This window comes from Scyliorhinus torazame, chromosome 13, assembly GCF_047496885.1.
Source record: "Scyliorhinus torazame isolate Kashiwa2021f chromosome 13, sScyTor2.1, whole genome shotgun sequence".
In the NCBI taxonomy this organism is placed as follows: Eukaryota; Metazoa; Chordata; class Chondrichthyes; order Carcharhiniformes; family Scyliorhinidae; genus Scyliorhinus; species Scyliorhinus torazame.
The window spans coordinates 109,985,856-110,003,692 of record NC_092719.1 but is presented as its reverse complement, the minus strand read 5'-3'; the positions used below and the strand labels follow the sequence as shown (position 1 = coordinate 110,003,692).

Here is a 17,837-nt window from a genome sequence, read left to right as displayed (position 1 = left end):
CCCCGCAGATGCAGACCGCCCGCAGGATGCCCCTCGGAGACCACGGGAGACGGAGAGACCCGAACCCTCCAGCATGCGACGCCCGCAGGATGCCCCTCGGAGACCACGGGAGACGGAGAGACCCGAACCCTCCAGCATGCGACGCCCGCAGGATGCCCCTCGGAGACCACGGGAGACGGAGAGACCCGAACCCTCCAGCATGCGACGCCCGCAGGATGCCCCTCGGAGACCACGGGAGACGGAGAGACCTGGAGCAACAGGGAGACGACACCCCCGTCACGTGCGGGAGCGACCACCCAGCGATGAGGGGGGCAGCCACAGGCCCCCGTCACATCCGAGCCAGGACACCACTACCCAGGACACCACTATCCAGGACACCCCTACCCGGGACACCACTACCCAGGACACCCCTACCCGGGACAGCACTACCCGGGACAGCACTACCCAGGACACCCCTACCCGGGAAGACGAAATACCGGACAGTGACTCAGAGTGGATGGGTGGAGACGAACCCCCACCCCAAAGTGCCATGGACTCAGAGTGGGACGAAGAGCACGACACAACGCCACTGCTGTCACCAACACCCTCCACCATCGCAGAAACACTCACCACGGTTGGGCACTTTAGTGATGAGGCGTCTGGTACACTCACTGGTGCGCACAACACAGCCGTCCCGGTACAGCAGGTGGAGGTAGGAGCAGCAGAGGGACCGGGCGGTCGGAGGGCAGCCCAGGCCAAGCGAACATCTGCCGCCCAGATGGATCCCGGGTTCCTGCAGTTACCACACCCACACATAGATCCGATGCAACCACCGACACGGAGACGAGCGAATAGGGTGACGGGTGGCTTGCGGCGGCTGCGGTCGCAGGTGGAGGAGTCCACCCGCGTCCAGGAGCTGGGAGTGGTCCCGGTCATGCGTGCCACCCAGGCTGACACCGCACGGGTGGCGTCCGCGGTGGAGGCAATGGGTGCGACGGTGTCAGACATGGGGAACGGTTTGCGAGGCCTGGGGCCTTCCGTGCAGGCGGCGTCTGTGGCCCAGGAAATGGCTGCCCTCTCACAGGAGGCCATGAGCCAGTGCCAGCGCCAGATGGCAGAGGCGCTCAACGCCATAGCCCAGTCTCAGCAGGCCATGGCCCAGTCTCAGCAGGCCATAGCCCAGTCTCTGCAGGCCATGGCCCAGTCTCTGCAGGCCATGGCCCAGTCTCAGCAGGCCATCGCTGAGGGCATCGGCGCCAGTGGCCATGTGCGAGCTGGCGTCGCACTGTCGCAGACAGGGTTCGACAACCCCCTGGGCTCCATGGCTGCAAACCTGCAGACCCCTGTCGATACCAGCACGGGCCTCCAGGACTGGCAGCGCCAGATGTCGGGGGCGCGTCGGATGGCCAGTCCGTTCGCATCCCCCACCCATGTAGAGGCCTGGGGGCCATCGGGCACCCCGAGGGAGGAGGAGGTGGTGTGGTCCATCCCGGCTCCCTCTGTAGGGGAGGTCCCGGTACACCGCGACACCTCGGACTCCCCCCCTTCCGTCCCAGGTGCATCGGGTGGGCAACGGGCAGGACAGGCTGGCAGCTCGCCATCCCAGTCGCCCGGGCCGCAGCCTGGCCCATCTAGGCCAGGACGCCCCAGGAAACGGCCGCCAAAGGGATCCAGTGTCAGAGGGCAGGAATCACAGGAGTCCACCTCCAGTTCTGCTGTACCGTCTGGGGAACCACGTAGACGTAGTCAAAGGGCCCGTAAGGCCAAACAATTAGACACTGAGTAAGTTGGCACGGGTGCAGGGCACAGATGAGTTTTAGGCGCTAGGGCACGTGCATGAACTCCTTTGGTTATTAAAGTCAATGTTACACCTACCGAAGCTGCCTTTATGCTCTGTCCAAAGTGTGCGGGGGTGTCATGTACGTTGAGCGCAAGTGTGTGTGTGAGGGGTGGTCTTACCTCAGCCCCAGGTGAGTCTGCCCCCTTCCCCCTGGGCCGCCATCAACATCCCCCGGGCAGAGGACGGGACCGTGCGCTGCAGTATCACAGCCGCATGCAGGGATGGTCCGGGTGGATGGTGGTACTGTGGCCATGGGTCAGACATAGTCCAACGATGTAGAGCCAGGAGCTCATCGGAGGCGGGCTGTCATCATTCTCCATGGCCTGCGATAGACACGCGTCCACCCGCAACTGGGTGAGCCCGGCCCGTTGTGCCGCCGGTGGATCGGCAATTGGGAGTGGGGGGGTGGTGTGCATGCGGGTGGGGTGTGTGGGGTTGGGGAGGGGGGTGATGGTGCTGGGTGGATGGATGGGTGGGGGGTGTGGGTGGTCGGCTGTTGTCATGGTGTGCGGTCTGTGGCCATACTACCCGATTCCCACGCCCATCTAGTCAGTGAAGCGGGCGTCTATCAGTCTGTCCCGTGCCCGCTGGGCCAGCCGGTAACGGTGGACAGCCACCCGTCTGTGTCTACCCCGTCTGCCCTGACCATTGCCCCCATCCCCCTCATCTGGGGAGGACTGGGCCTCTTCCTGCTGCTCCTCCACTCCGCCCTCCTCTGCCTGCGGCACATCGCCCCTCTGCTGGGCTATGTTGTGCAGGACGCAGCACACCACAATGATGCGGCCGACCCTATCTGACCGATACTGGAGGGCGCCCCCAGAGAGGTCCAGGCACCTGAAACGCATCTTCAGCACGCCAAAGCACCTCTCGATCACTCCCCTTGTCGCTACATGGGCATCATTGTAGCGGTTCTCCGCCTCATTGCGTGGCCTCCGTATAGGCGTCATCAGCCACGATCGCAATGGGTAGCCCCTGTCGCCCAGCAACCAGCCCCTCAGCCGGGGATGGCGTCCCTCGTACATGCCGGGGATGGATGACCGCGACAACACGAATGAGTCGTGTACACTGCCTGGGTAACGGGCGCAGACGTGCAGGATCATCATGCGGTGGTCGCAGACCACCTGTACGTTCATCGAATAGGTCCCCTTCCTATTAGTGAACACGGCCCTGTTATCTGCAGGTGGCCGCACGGCGACGTGCATCCCATCGATCGCGCCCTGGACCATGGGGAACCCGGCAATGGCAGAGAAGCCCACGGCCCGGGCATCTTGGCTGGCCCGGTCCACGGGGAAGCGGATGTAGCGGTGCGCCATGGCATAAAGGGCATCTGTCACTGCCCGGATGCACCGATGCACCGATGTCTGCGATATGCCGGACAGGTCCCCACTCGGTGCCTGGAATGACCCCGTTGCATAAAAGTTCAGGGCCACCGTAACCTTGACGGACACGGGGAGAGGGTGTCCCCCGCCAGTGCCACGCGGTGACAGGTGTGCCAGCAGGTGGCAGATGTGTGCCACGGTTTCCCGGCTCATCCGGAGTCTCCTCCTGCATTCCCGGTCCGTGAGGTCCTGGTATGACTGCCGGGGCCGGTACACACGGGGCGCCCTCGGGTGCCTCCGTTGCCGTGGGGCCGCGACGTCCTCCTCCCCCTCCTCGTCCTGTCGGTCAGGTGTCCCTCCAGCCTGGGCGGCTGCCGCCTGCCCCTCTGCGGCAGCCTGCGCCGCCTCTCTGGCACGCTCCTCCTCCTCCTCCTCCTCCTCCTCCTCCTCATCCAGGGCAACATAGACATGAGCGGCTGCCACCACGGCGGCCAACATCGCTGGATGATCTGAAAACATGACGACCTGGTGGGGGGGAGGGGAACGACGACATGTCATCATTGCCCATATCCCCTCCTCCCCCCAGCCAGGTGGCATGGACCGCATGGGTCCAACTGTTGGAGGCTGGCACCTGGCCAGGTGGACCAACTCATTTGCCCTCCCATCACCCACCCCGGCACGGACCCCCCCCCGCCCCAACCTCCACCCCAGCACGGACCCCCCCCCAACCTCCACCCCGGCACGGACCCCCTCCACAACCCCCAACCTCCACCCCGGCACGGACCCCCTCCACAACCTCCACCCCGGCACGGACCCCCTCCACAACCCCCAACCTCCACCCCAGCACGGACCCCCCCCCCCCAACCTCCACCCCGGCACGGACCCCCTCCACAACCCCCAACCTCCACCCCGGCACGGACCCCCCCCCCCCAACCTCCACCCCGGCACGGACCCCCTCCACAACCCCCAACCTCCACCCCGGCACGGACCCCCCCCCCCCAACCTCCACCCCGGCACGGACCCCCTCCACAACCCCCAACCTCCACCCCGGCACGGACCCCCCCCCCCAACCTCCACCCCGGCACGGACCCCCTCCACAACCCCCAACCTCCACCCCGGCACGGACCCCCTCCACAACCTCCACCCCGGCACGGACCCCCTCCACAACCCCCAACCTCCACCCCGGCACGGACCCCCTCCCCAACCCCCAACCTCCACCCCAGCACGGACCCCCCCCCCCCAACCTCCACCCCGGCACGGACCCCCTCCACAACCCCCAACCTCCACCCCGGCACGGACCCCCTCCACAACCTCCACCCCGGCACGGACCCCCTCCCGGCACTCCCCCGGAGCCCAGCCTACTCTAACCACCCCCCCCCCCCCCCGCCGCACACACACACAAGCCGAGACACACCTCTTCTCAGGCAATCAGTCTGCGGCCACGCCATTTCCTGCCCAGAGCCAACCCCCCAGGCCGTCACTCACCTCCTCGCTGGTCGGCGTGAGCCTGGAGCACCGGGTCACGCCGATGAAAAGGAGGTTTGATTGACGTCGACGTGAACGGTCATCACGTCGACGGGACTTCGGCCCATCCGGAAGGGAGAATATCGGCAGGCCGAAAATCGGCTGCCTTGCGCAGGCCCGTGACATTCTCCGCGGCAGCGGCGCCATTAACGCCCCGCCGACTTTTCTCCCTTCGGAGACTTCGGCGGGGGCGGGGGCGGGATTCACGGCGGCCAACGGCCATTCTCCGACCCGGCGGGGGGTCGGAGAATGACGCCCCAGTAGTTAGTGGTGTCCCTCAGGGATCAGTGTTGGGCCCACAATTGTTCACAATTTACATAGATGATTTGGAGTTGGGGACCAAATGCAATGTGTCCAAGTTGGCAGACACTAAGACGAGTGGTAAAGCAAAAAGTGCAGCCGATACTGGAATTCTGCAGAGGGATTTGGATAGGTTAAGTGAATGGGCTAGGGTCTGGCAGATGGAATACAATGTTGACAAATGTGAGGTTATCCATTTTGGTAGGAATAACAGCAGAAAGGATTATTTAAATTATAAAATATTAAAACATGCTACTGTGCAGAGGGACCTGGGTGTGCTAGTGCATGAGTCGCAAAAAGTTGGTTCACAGGTGCAACAGGTGATTAAGAAGGTGAATGAAGTTTTGTCCTAGAGGGATGGAGTTTAAGACTAGGGAGGTTATGCTGCAACTGTATAAGGTGTTAGTGAGGCCACACCTGGAGTATTGTGTTCAGTTTTGGTCTCCTTACCCGAAAAAGGACGTACTGGCGCTGGGTGTGCAGAGGAGAGTCACTAGGTTAATCCCAGAGCTGAGAGGGTTGAATTACGAGGAGAGGGTGAGTAGACTGGGACTGTACTCGTTGGAATTTAGAAGGATGCAAGGGGATCTTACAGAAATATATAAAATTATGAAGGAAATAGATAAGATAGAGGTGGGCAGGTTGTTTAAGATGTTAAGTTGAGTTCATGGAATAAACAGTGTTTTATGTTTAAAAACCCATGTGTCCATAATTATAATCCAACACCTAGGGAAAAAGCTGTGTGCTAGGAAAAGCAACAAATACATTAAAGGGTGAGGTTGGTTGAACTCCATGATACATTTTGGGGTTCTGAAAATGCCTCGCCCATAACAATTTCTAAGAAATCCCCCCTCATTCTTCTAAACTCCAGTGAATATAATCCTAACCCACTCAATCTCTCCTCATAAATCAGCCCCGCCATCCCAGGAATCAGTCTGGTAATCAACCTCTTCAGCTCTTCTTTTCCTATGTCTGATTTTAACTTCCATAAAATGTCCTGTTCCAAAGGCAGTTCCTCTTTATTACTTTAACTTCAGACTTCTTGAAAACTTATCTTTATTTCACCAGTTTCTTTAAAGAACAGCTAGTTAAATTTCCTGAACATTTTTCTTAACCATAACTCCATGGTCTGGCTTTTCTTCCAGCAGAATTGAGAGGGATGTTCCCTCTCTAGCCTTCTACAACCAATTGCTATTAATTCAACTAAAGAAAAAACACTCAAAAGCCTTCCTACTCTAAAGATGCCACTGGTAACTGAGCAACGACGTTAAGCTTCTCCCAGTGTGTTTACTTTTCACGCCATAATCCCCTCTCAGCAAAATAGAAGCAGGTTTAATTGAAACCAAAACACCCACATACACAAACACCTTTGTCTAGCATGAATGTAAATATAAGTTTACACATCTTTACATAGACCTGTTTAAAACCAAACCTTATTTTTAATATTTAACAAAACAAATATAGATCACTTAAAACGACCTCTGTTTTCCTGATATCTGTTGCAATGTTAACATCTTGAACTTCTCTCACTTTAAAAATCTGTAGACAGAATCTATATAGCACTATATCATCTCAGGATGTCACTAAAAGCACTTCACACTGAGTGAATTACTTTTTTTTTTAAAGTTCAATCCCTGTTAAATAAGCAAACAACATCAGGTCTGCATATAGCAAGATTCAACAAATTGGATATCCAAAGCTATCAAATCAATAATTGGACAGAATCCTCCCTACTTTTTAAGGATCTCCAAAGTTCTGCCAGTCAAACCGAGCCCTCATGTAATAATCGATCAAGTTCCTGTATACCAAGTGATAAAATAGTCTTAGCTGCCAGGCGTCATCAAGAAAATGATTGTAGCACAGTGTTTTATAAAAACAAAATGACATTTCCTTCCTTTGCTGTTAATTGGTGTAGTAGGGACTGCATGAGACCATTGGAGTTGCCTATTGTTTATTTTCTCTTTGTTATTACCTACACACTAATAGTGATCTAAACAGGAGTGTATAAGCAAATAACTAAACAAACTAGATATTTACTAGTATTATGTTTCATTGAATGACCTATAATCATTGGCCAGCCTTTCAACGATTGTCCTTCAGCAATTTTCTTTGTAGAATTTATATTTAAACAATTGACATGAGCCTATTGAGGGCACAAAAAGCTCAGATAATGTGCTAATCTAAAACTGATGCAAAACGATCGAAAGAGGGCTTTGAAGGATGCTTCAGTGCAAAGTCAACTGAAATGCTGAATCCAGCTGAGAAAAACAAAAAACCCTGTAAAGTGAGCATTTTGCACCGAGTGAACATCAAATGAATTGGGGAGCAAGGGGCTCATGTGATCACAATACGCAAAGTGACTTTTCAATCTAAAAACACAATCCTTTATGTCAGGAAAGCAAAATGCTGTGGATACTGGAAAGCTGAAATTAAAACACTGCGGATACTGGAGATCTGAAATTAAAACAAAGTGTTGGAAAATCTCAGCAGGCCTGACAGCATCTGTGGAGCGAGAAACAGAGTTAATGTTTTATGTCCACTATGACTCTTCTTTGGAACTGAGGATTTAGTTACAAAGAGTCATATTGGACTCAAAACATTAACTCTACTCCTCTCCTCACTGATGCTGCCATGCCTGCTGAGATTTTCCAATACTTTCTGCCATTCTTTATGTAATTTATTCCCCCAGGACAAATGTACCTGTGCTCTTCTAATTTGGTACATGTGAAAAGTCAAATAACATGCCATTTGTGCTATGGCGGCCTTTAATGCCAGCTATAAATTCCCAAAAGACTAAACTGTCAATCCAAATAAGAAAATCAAATGTTTGATGAGAATAGTGGTTGTGCTATTCCAATTTCAAATGCTCCACTTTACAATCTTCTCGCACAAAGCTCCAAGTTAATATCTTATGTATTATTTTTACAATAGTTTGCCGCCATTTGTCAACAGTTCAGCGCTGTCACAATTCAAAGCCTCAAGAGGAGAGATTGGCAATCCCCTCACAAGTATTTTCTCCCTTCTAAACTGCAAATGTTCTGTAAACAGCAAATAAAGATTTTTTGCTTTCAGGCTATGTTTATTTCCATTAATTAGTACTTTCAAAAGGAAACACCTTCACCTAAACAGTAAACTAATACTTCACATTATCTAACATTCCTGTCCTTATAAAATTGTAAATCATTTGACCTTGATGAATAATATTACAAGTCAATTATACACAGAATTTCAGTGCACTAGAAATCACAGGATAAATAAAACTATAATATACGGTATGAACTCTTAGAAGCTGCTATTATATTCAGCAAGTCTCAGGGAATATGTCTTGGTCTCAAAGGCCCACTGAAATAAATACTTTCTTGTGCAAAACGCCAAACAAATATCATATATAAACCTCCACAATTGTATACAGCTAGATGGATAACCTTTAACCTTTCTACCAAAGGTTATCCATGCTTCATTCACCTGATGAAGGAGCTGCACTTCGAAAGCTAGCGATTCGAAACAATCCTGTTGGACTTTAACCTAGTGTTGTAGGACTTCTTACTGTGCCCAACTCAGTCCAACGCTGGCATCTCCACATCATGGCCAATATGACTAGTATGAAAGTGTTACTTTAATGCAGCCTTGCAGCACACAAGTTCCTTAACTCAGCTCAACAAAGACCAGCATTTTGTTTGATATCCCAATTTATTAAATAGTGGCATGGAAAAATAATTTCCCATAAACAGCCGCATGCGCTATCTAATAAAAGTAAGTAAAGTCGCTCTACCTAATAGATTTCTAGATAAGTATTACTCAGCAGAAATGTTACTTGAATATACCGAGGAAAAAAATATGCAAAAGTTCATATTATATTCAGCCTGCACTAATTCAAAAATGTGTGTCTTCTTCCCACAAAAAGAAATCAATAGATGGCATGCACTTCTGGATATTATGGGAGAGGCAGAATCCCTGGAATCATTTAAGAAGCAGTTGGATTCTGGGGTGGAAATTTGTATGTTCTTGAGGAATAATTAGATGTGCTGAATGACTTGCCTCATCTGTATCTGTTTTGTGACATTCTGAATAAGGATGGGTAGTGCACAGTAGAAGAGTCTAAGCTTTCTGTGAGCCACCTGTAAAGTTTACACCATTATTCTTAAAATGTCCTCAAAAAGCAGATAAAAAGATTTTGTATTCTGATTTCGAATTTATTCACCAATAAGGTAACAGCGCTAAAACAGTTGTTTCCACATTTCCAAAAGCCATTAAATTAATACAGGGCAAAACAACAACAAAAGGTTAAGTACAAATAGAAAGGTGGTTTGTGGGCACATGGCTCACCAAATTAGGGCACCTTGCCCAAGCACAATTTTTGTGCGAGTGGACATTATTCCCTGTATTTTCATATCCAATGCTCCACTAGTAACACAAAAGCTAAATGAGTCACCTGTGGTCCTGTGATGTCCTGAAGTAGCGATCGGCAAGTGCTCAAAAATTGTTCTGGATAATTCTACTATTCAGCACAGTGGTTAGCACTGCTGCTTCACAGCGCCAAGGACCCGGGTTTGGTTCCTGTCTTGGGTCACAATCTGTGCGGAGTCTGCACGTTCTCTCCGTGTCTGCGTGGGTTTCCACTGGGTGCTCCTTCTCCTCCCACAAGTCCCGAAAAACGTGCTTGTTAGGTGAACTGGACAGTCTGAATTCTCCCTCAGTGTACCAGTTGTAGTGTGGCGCCCAGGGGACTTTCACAGTAACATCACTGCAGTGTTAATGTAAGCCTACTTATGACACTAATAAAGATTATGATTACTACTTTCCCCTTGGGACGCCTTGGCCTGGATTTTCAAAGCATGCCCTTGATTTGAAAATAGCAGTCCCGGAGGTGGTTTCGGGATCACAATATCTCGAGGACAATTTTGACTTTTCAAAGGGTGGGCGACGGACGGGAAAGGCGGCCGCCACCAATGAGCTGCGCCTGAAGCTCACTGAGGCCGATCGAATTTGGAATGACTCTCACCAGCCCGGGAGCCTGATCAGTTGTGTGTCTGTTAGTGCACCACTGTCGGGTTTGTCACGAGCACCTGGTACAGTAATTTTCTCCGCAATCGAAATCTCAACGGGCAATGAATACCGATAAGAGCGCTCAACCAATCGTGGCTGCTTTCGAGCTGCTGTCCTTCCGAAGACCTGCCTGCTCAGATCGGGAAGGCAGCTTCTGGAACCTAGAGTCACTGGGCATCTTTCATTGGGGCAGTCAAACTCATCTCCTGGCCAATTAGACTGTTTAAAATTAGGCTCAAAATTAACCCGGTTTGAAAGCGCAACTCCCCTTGGTTCAATTTAGAAATTCAATGTGAGAATATTGAAGATATATTTTCACATTCTACACTCTGTGGCACAGGATCTTGGAGCTTTAAAAATCGTGCAAACTGACTGTGGTTTTTCACTGTTAGGTAGATTAATCTTTGTAAAAGTAACAGACTAATTTTAATTAATACATCCTTTCAATGAAAATCTACCAGAAAAGCTTCCCTGGTGGCTCTGCATCTTTCGCCGATGAAGAGCTTACTCAAACCAGGAAGATCCCAGGTTTGATTCCTTCTGTACAAACTTGGCGCCGTAGAAATTTGATCAGCATTCCTTCTTTTTTAAAAAAATATATTTTATGAAAATTTTTCAAACAAAAATGTTTCCGTTTTTACAACTCAACAAGGGATTATACATTAACTGGTAAATAACATTATTTAAATAATATAGTGAACTAACAACAACAACTAAAAAAAAAAGAAAAAACAAATAGCAAAAACACAAAATAGTGCTTTCCCCCCCCCTCCCCCCTGGGTTGCTGCTGCTGTCATTTCTATCTTTTCATTATCGTTCCGCAAGATAGTCAAGGAACGGTTGCCACCGCCTGGAGAACCCCTGAGCCGATCCTCTCAACGCAAATTTTATTCGTTCCAATCTTATGAACCCTGCCATGTCGTTTATCCAGACCTCCACGCCTGGGGGTTTCGCTTCCTTCCACTTGAGTAGAATCCTACGTCGGGCTACTGGGGACGCAAAGGCCAAAATATCGGCCTCTTTCACCTCCTGCACTCCTGGCTCTTCCGCAACCCCAAACCTGGCTTGACCCGGACCTTCACCACCTTTGAAATTACCCTTGCCACGCCCCCCCAGAACTCATGCAGTGCCGGACACGACCAGAACATGTGTGTGTGGTTCGCCGAGCTTCCCGAGCACCCCCCACACATGTCCTCCACCCCGAAAAACCTGCTCAGTCTTGCTCCCGTCATATGTGCTCTGTGTAGAACCTTAAATTGAATCAGGCTAAGCCTGGCCCACTAGGACGAGGAATTTACCCTACTTAGGGCATCAGCCCATAGCCCCTCCTCAATCTCTTCCCCCAGCTCTTCTTCCCATTTTCCCTTCAGCTCCTCTATCATCACCTCCCCCTCGTCCCTCATCTCCCTGTATATTTCGGACACTTTGCCCTCTCCGACCCATACCCCAGAAATCACTCTATCTTGGATCCCCTGCGTTGGGAGCTGCGGAAATTCCCTCACCTGTTGCCTCGCAAATGCCCTCACTTGCATATACCGGAAGGCGTTCCCCGGGGGCAACTTATATTTTCTTCTCGCGCTCCCAGACTTGCAAACGTCCCGTCGAAAACAGGTCCCTCAGCTTCCTAATTCCTGCTCGTTGCCAACACTGGAACCCCCTATCCATCCTCCCTGGGACAAACCTGTGGTTATTCCTTATTGGGGACCACACTGAGGCACCCGTCACTCCCCTGTGTCGCCTCCACTGCCCCCAGATCCTCAAGGTTGCCACCACCACTGGGTTTGTGGTGTACCTTTTCGGGGAGAACGGCAGCAGCGCCGTCACCAGCGCTTTTAGGCTCGTTCCCTTACAGGACGCCGTATCCAGCTTCTTCCATGCTGCTCCCTCTTCCTCCCTCATCCACTTACAGACCATTGACACATTGGCGGCCCAGTAGTAGTCGCTCAAACTCAGTCCCCCTCTGTCCCTACTGCGCTGCAGGAACCCCCTCTTTACTCTCGGGGTCTTTCCTGCCCACACAAAGCTCGTAATGCTCCTGTCTATTTTTTTTAAAAAGGCCTTTGTGATCAGAATGGGGAGGCACTGAAACACGGAAAGAAACCTCGGGAGGACAACCATTTTAACTGCCTGCACTCTGCCCGCCAGCGATAGCGGCACCATATCCCACCTCTTAAAGTCCTCCTCCATCTGCTCCACCAGTCGCGTCAGGTTAAGCCTATGCAGGGTTCCTCAGTTCCTGGCCACCTGGATCCCCAGGTATCGGAAGTTCCTTTCCACTCTCCTCAGCGGCAGAGCATCTATCCCCCTTCCCTGTTCCCCGAGGTGCATTACAAAAAGCTCGCTCTTCCCCACATTTAGTTTGTATCCCGAGAACTCTCCAAACTCCCTAAGTATCTGCATTACTTCTGGCATCCCCTCTCCCGGGTCCGCAACGTATAGCAGTAGATCATCTGCGTAGAGCGACACTCGGTGGTCCTCTACCCCTCTAAGCACCCCCCTCCACTTCTTAGAATCCCTCAGCGCTATGGCCAGTGGTTCAATTGCCAACGCGAACAGTAACGGGGACAGGGGACACCCTTGTCTTGTACCCCTATGTAGCCGAAAATACCCCGATCTTTGACGGTTTGTGACTACGCTTGCCACCGGGGCTCCATATAAGAGTCTGACCCATCTAATAAACCCCTCACCGAACCCAAACCTCTTCAGCACCTCCCACAGATAGTCCCACTCCACCTTGTCGAATGCCTTCTCTGCATCCATCGCCGCCACTATCTCTGCCTGCCCCTCCGGTGGGGGCGTCATCATCACCCCCAGCGACCTTCGTACATTAACATTCAGTGGTCTCCCCTTTACAAACCCTGTCTGGTCGTCATGCACCACCCCTGGGACGCAATCCTCTATCCTTGTCGCCATCACTTTTGCCAGCAGTTTGGCAAATCTAGCCCTGGATCCAGCACTGTGTTAAAATCCCCCCCCCATTACCAAGCTTCCCACCTCCAGGTCCGGGATACGTCCCAGCATTTGCTTCATGAATCCCGCGTCATCCCAGTTCGGGGTATATACATTCACCAGCATAACCGCCTCTCCCTGCAGTCTGCCACTCGCCATCACATATCTGCCCCCACTGTCCACCACTATATTCTTAGCCTCAAATGATACACGTTTCCCCACCAATATTGCCACCCCTCTGTTTTTCGCGTCCAACCCTGAGTGGAATACCTGTCCCACCCATCCTTTTCTTAATCTAACCTGATCCGCCACCTTCAGGTGCATCTCCTGGAGCATGACTACATCCGCCTTCAGTCTCTTTAAGTGCGCAAACACCCGTGCCCTCTTAATCGGCCCATTTAAGCCTCTCACATTCCACGTGATCAGCCGGATTGGGGGGGCCATTCACCCCCCCCCGGTCGACTAACCATCCCCTTTTTTAGGCCATCTCCCCATCCAGGTCCCGCGCACCCGCCTGTCCCCCAGGCAGCGCATTCCCGCCCCGGTCACCTCATCTCTTACCAGCTCCCCCTTGCACTCAGCAGCAGCAGCAACCCAGTTAATCTCTCCCTCCCCCCCAGATCCCCCTCTAGCTTGGTTACTCCCCCCATATTGCTTCCGGAAGTCAGCTAACTCTGGCTGACCTCGGCTTCCCCCGTTCACTCTTTGACCTCCCTGCGTGTGGGGCTCCCTTCCTTCCTGCGCCCGTTTTCCCGCTACAATTTCCATTGCTTTCCTCTCGGCCCCGCCCCCTATGGCGCAGTTCCCTCATTCCCCTTCCCTGTCCCTTTTTCCACCGGCGCCCACATTTCTACGTGTGTCCCCCATCGGGGAGAGAGAAATTCCCCCTCCACCATTGCTGTACAATAGCCCTCCCCTTTCCCCACTTTACATTCCTGTACCACCACCTCGCTGCTTCTCGCCAAACATCAAACTCTCAAATCTAGTCCAGTTTCTCTTCTTGGATGAATGTCCATGCCTCATCCGCCGTCTCGAAGTAGTGGTGCTTGCCCTGATGCGTGACCCACAATCACGCCAGCTGCAGCATCCCAAATTTTATTTTCTTCCTATGGAGCACCGCCTTGGCCCGGTTAAAGCTCGCCCTCCTTCTCGCCACCTCCGCACTCCAGTCCTGATACACCGGTATCACCGCATTCTCCCATTTGCTACTCCGTGCCTACTTGGCCCAGCTCAGGACCATCTCTTTGTCCATGTAGCGATGGAACTTCACCACTATTGCTCTTGGTGTTTCACCTGCCTTTGGTCTTCTCACGAGGACCCGGTACGCTCCCTCCACTTCCAGGGGGCCCGTTGGGGCCTCAGCTCCCATTAGCGTGTGGCGCATCATGCTCACATATGCCCCAACATCAGCTCCCTCTGCCCCTTCGGGGAGACCTAGAATCCGTAGGTTTTTCCTCCTCGAGCTGTTCTCCAGGGCTTCCAGCCTTTCTATGCACCTCTTGTGTAGTGCCTCGTGTGTCTCCGTTTTTACCACCAGGCCCTGTATCTCATCTTCATTCTCGGCTGCCTTTGCCTTCACTCCACGGAGCTCCATCGCCTGGACCTTTTGTGTTTCCTTCAGTCCCTCGATTGCCAGTAGCATCGGCGCCAGCACCTCTTTCTTAAGCTCCTCCACACATCGTCGGAGAAACTCCTGCTGGTCCGGGCCCCATACCATCTAGGCTCCATCCGCCGCCATCTTGCTTCTCCCTTCTCTTCTCTGCCGCTGCTCCAAAGGATCCTTCGCAATCTGGCCACTACCGCAGCACCTTTCCATACACACCCGGGGGGACTCCTTCCTTCGTCACCCCACACTGGGTTAGGTCGAAAAAAAATTCCGTTGGGGCTCCCGATAAGAGCCCAAAAGTCCATTAGAACGGGAGCTGCCGAAACGTGCGGCTTAGCAGTGCATCACCGCTTTTGATCAGCATTCCTGATCATTGATACACAGCAATCCCTGCTGGACATGACATTGTCTGGATATCAGGTAAAGGCATAATCTAATTTGATTGAAGGTGTCACACTTTTGAGCCCCAAAGAATAAAGCCCACTTGAAAGTAGTACTGGAGGGCATCTGGCACTTGTGGAACTGGCAGCCAGCAGCAGTAAATGTCTTCAGAAAGTGAAAGGAATGGAAAAATTCTGGAGCAAAAAAATATATAAATTAAACTAATACACCTCAACATGTCTCACAAATCATTAGAAAAGTTGACACGTCTCAACACAAGGAAAGCTCAAACTGGGAAATCCGGCGAAGTTAATGTTTGAAATTAATAAACATTTTCAGGCACAAGTACAAAGGCTTTAGGTACAGCTTGCAAAGATAATTTTGAAGATGCTAGGCTCTTAAAAATTGAAAAGTGAATATGGGTGTCTAAATGAGGGGGAAACACTACTTATTGTGGAGTAACAAGTTAAAGCTGGCCTGTGAACCTCTTTCCTGTCTTTTTAAGGATAATGGCAATTGAAAGGCTCCTCTAAAAATTATACTTCACGGATGTGAACACGCCACTGGTATCAGAAGTGGACCAACAAATCACATGAATGATAGCCACTATAATCTACACATGTAACTTGTTTAAACAGATGCACTCAACCGGAATAACCAGTAAGCAAAACAGGTCCCTTTCAAATCAATTGCAAGGGAACATTTCAACTTATTATTCTGCAATGTTAGGGACTATGTTAGCTTAACGATGCAGCTGTGAACGGGTACCTAGTGTCATTCCTCCACACAGAAGCTTAACTGAACCAACCTCCGGATTTATTGCCCAACCACACAACATGTCTGTTTACCATTCTGAGCTGTCAGTCAGCTGGACGGGTATTACTAAAACCTATTGATACCAGTCACTCCCCACATGGTCCCTGGCAGTTCTAAAACACGAATACAACAATGTTGGTTGGCATTAAATAGAACCAGAAGTTTCCCTGTTAGCAGTCCAAATGTCACATGGCAGCTTCCGCTGGATGCTACTCTATATTCTAAACCGCATTAACCGAATATTCAATACAATCCTCTATGCGGAACATATTTAACAATAGATAAAGTAATCCACAGCTTTGTTGTAAACTTTGTTATAAACAATTGTGTACGGCATACTATTCGCATTTTATTGAGCTCTTAAATATTTCAACCTCTTCATAAATCGCAGTGCATTTTATATTGCCAACATCCCTAAAATGGCTGAACGGACGGCATTTGGGCTGCAAGAGTTGTTCTGCGGTCTCTTGTTGACCTGCGTTTTGCCTGCTGCACCGCTTATTTCACACCCTCCATTGCAATTTTAGACGTCCAACACATCACTGAGGGTGCTGCAAGGTGTATCTTGTCAGGACGTAATGACAGCGCCCTCCATCGAAATATGATACCCATGACTAAACTGGAACATCATACACACCAAAATCACAGGGGGGGTGCAAAGCACAAGCTCCATCAGGAGACTGAATTTATATTTGCAATCGGCGCTGCAAAAATTAAAATCCCTAACATGCAGCAATGCATGCAAAGAGCAACATTCTACACACATTGTGGACAACAGTTTATGCAACTGATTTCTCGCTCATCTCACATAGATTTGCGATATTTAGGCTCAGCTGTCATCGACTTTGAACACTTGCGGCCAACTGTCTGACAACCCGAGCCGCCAACGCAGACCCAATTAAAAAATGATCGTGGGGCGGGAGCTTGCACCGCCAAAAGCTGGCGTCCTTTTTCACTAAAGTTACAACCATCGCATTTCATTTCAAATGCGTCTTCCAGAGAGAAGCGAATAAAATGATTACAAACATGAATCGTTATTCGCTGCGTCCTGCAGCCCCCCCGCAACTCCGCCACCGGTTGTTTGTTTGTTTTTGGCGGTGGGTGGCTTGAAATGGAGGGATGACATTAAGAGGGTGCTTATTTTTCTTTACCACTTGTTTTTTTTTTGATTGGGGGAGGGAGGGGGTTTAGCGAAAGGAAAACGGCAAAGACCATCAACTCACCGACGCCAAATTTCTCCTCCTCTGTCGGTGTCCACATCTCACCCGCTGCTGGACAAGCCCGAGAGGGTTTGCGTGGAGGGCTCACTGACCCGGCACTGAAGCGACTGTCTTCTTATTCTTGGGCTCCGGGAGACGATTCGCTCCAACTCGCCTCATCCGACCCGAATCTCGCTCATCGCGCCGCAGCATTCGCACTCGCTCCCTGCGACGCCATGCGGCGTCACACTGCTGCTGCTGCCGCTCGCTTCCTTGACACCACGACTTCCCCGTGCCGCGGCCGCGCGCCTGTAGGCATGAGCTGCCTAACGGAAAGCGCTCGCGCGGCAGCAGTTTGCCGGGATGGGGCGGCGGCGCGCGCGCGTGGCTGGCATCGGCAGGCGATAGGACCTTGTTACCTTGACGACGGGGTAGACGCTCGCGCGGGTGAGGACGACGGTTGTGGCCGCGCGCGGGGAAGGATCGGAGGTGTTTTTTTTGGGTGGCGGTGGTGAAAAAAACGAACGAGCGGGTGAACACAGGGGAGGCTTCAACCGACTTGAAAGACCCGTGACCAAAATAGCCGCCTTGTCACTTGGTCAACGACTGGCGAGTAACAGCTTCCAATCCCATCACCAAGTCGTCCTATTCTCACACACTCTGCAATGCACATGCACCTTTACACTTTGTGTCATGGCAATCCGAGAAGTGGATTGCCTGGGAGTTGCTGCTGCTTCCCCCGGAGAATGATCATTTTGACATTTTAGATGGGTGCGTTTTAGTTCGCAGTCGAATTCGTGACACACTCGGGTGCCAATTATACAAGTGGTTATTCGTGCCCACTGCAGCAAATGATGGATTGCTTGAAGACCGGCTTG

General features: G+C 51.6%; 1 protein-coding gene across 7 annotated transcripts in view; it reads right to left on the bottom strand.

Moving 5' to 3' along the window:
* dock3 (dedicator of cytokinesis 3) overlaps window positions 1-17,356 on the bottom strand; it is a 1,587,592-nt gene extending 1,570,236 nt beyond the window's left edge. For 5 of the 7 annotated variants that reach the window (XM_072472047.1, XM_072472050.1, XM_072472053.1 and 2 more), the window contains exon 1: window positions 16,984-17,355. In XM_072472047.1, coding sequence (XP_072328148.1) covers window positions 16,984-17,020 — 37 coding nt within the window. In that variant the 5' untranslated portion in view covers window positions 17,021-17,355. Of the gene's footprint in view, window positions 1-16,983 lie in introns of all 7 variants that reach the window. The other 2 variants (XM_072472048.1, XM_072472049.1) reach the window with 1 other exon arrangement.
* Between the last annotated feature and the right edge of the window lie 481 nt (window positions 17,357-17,837).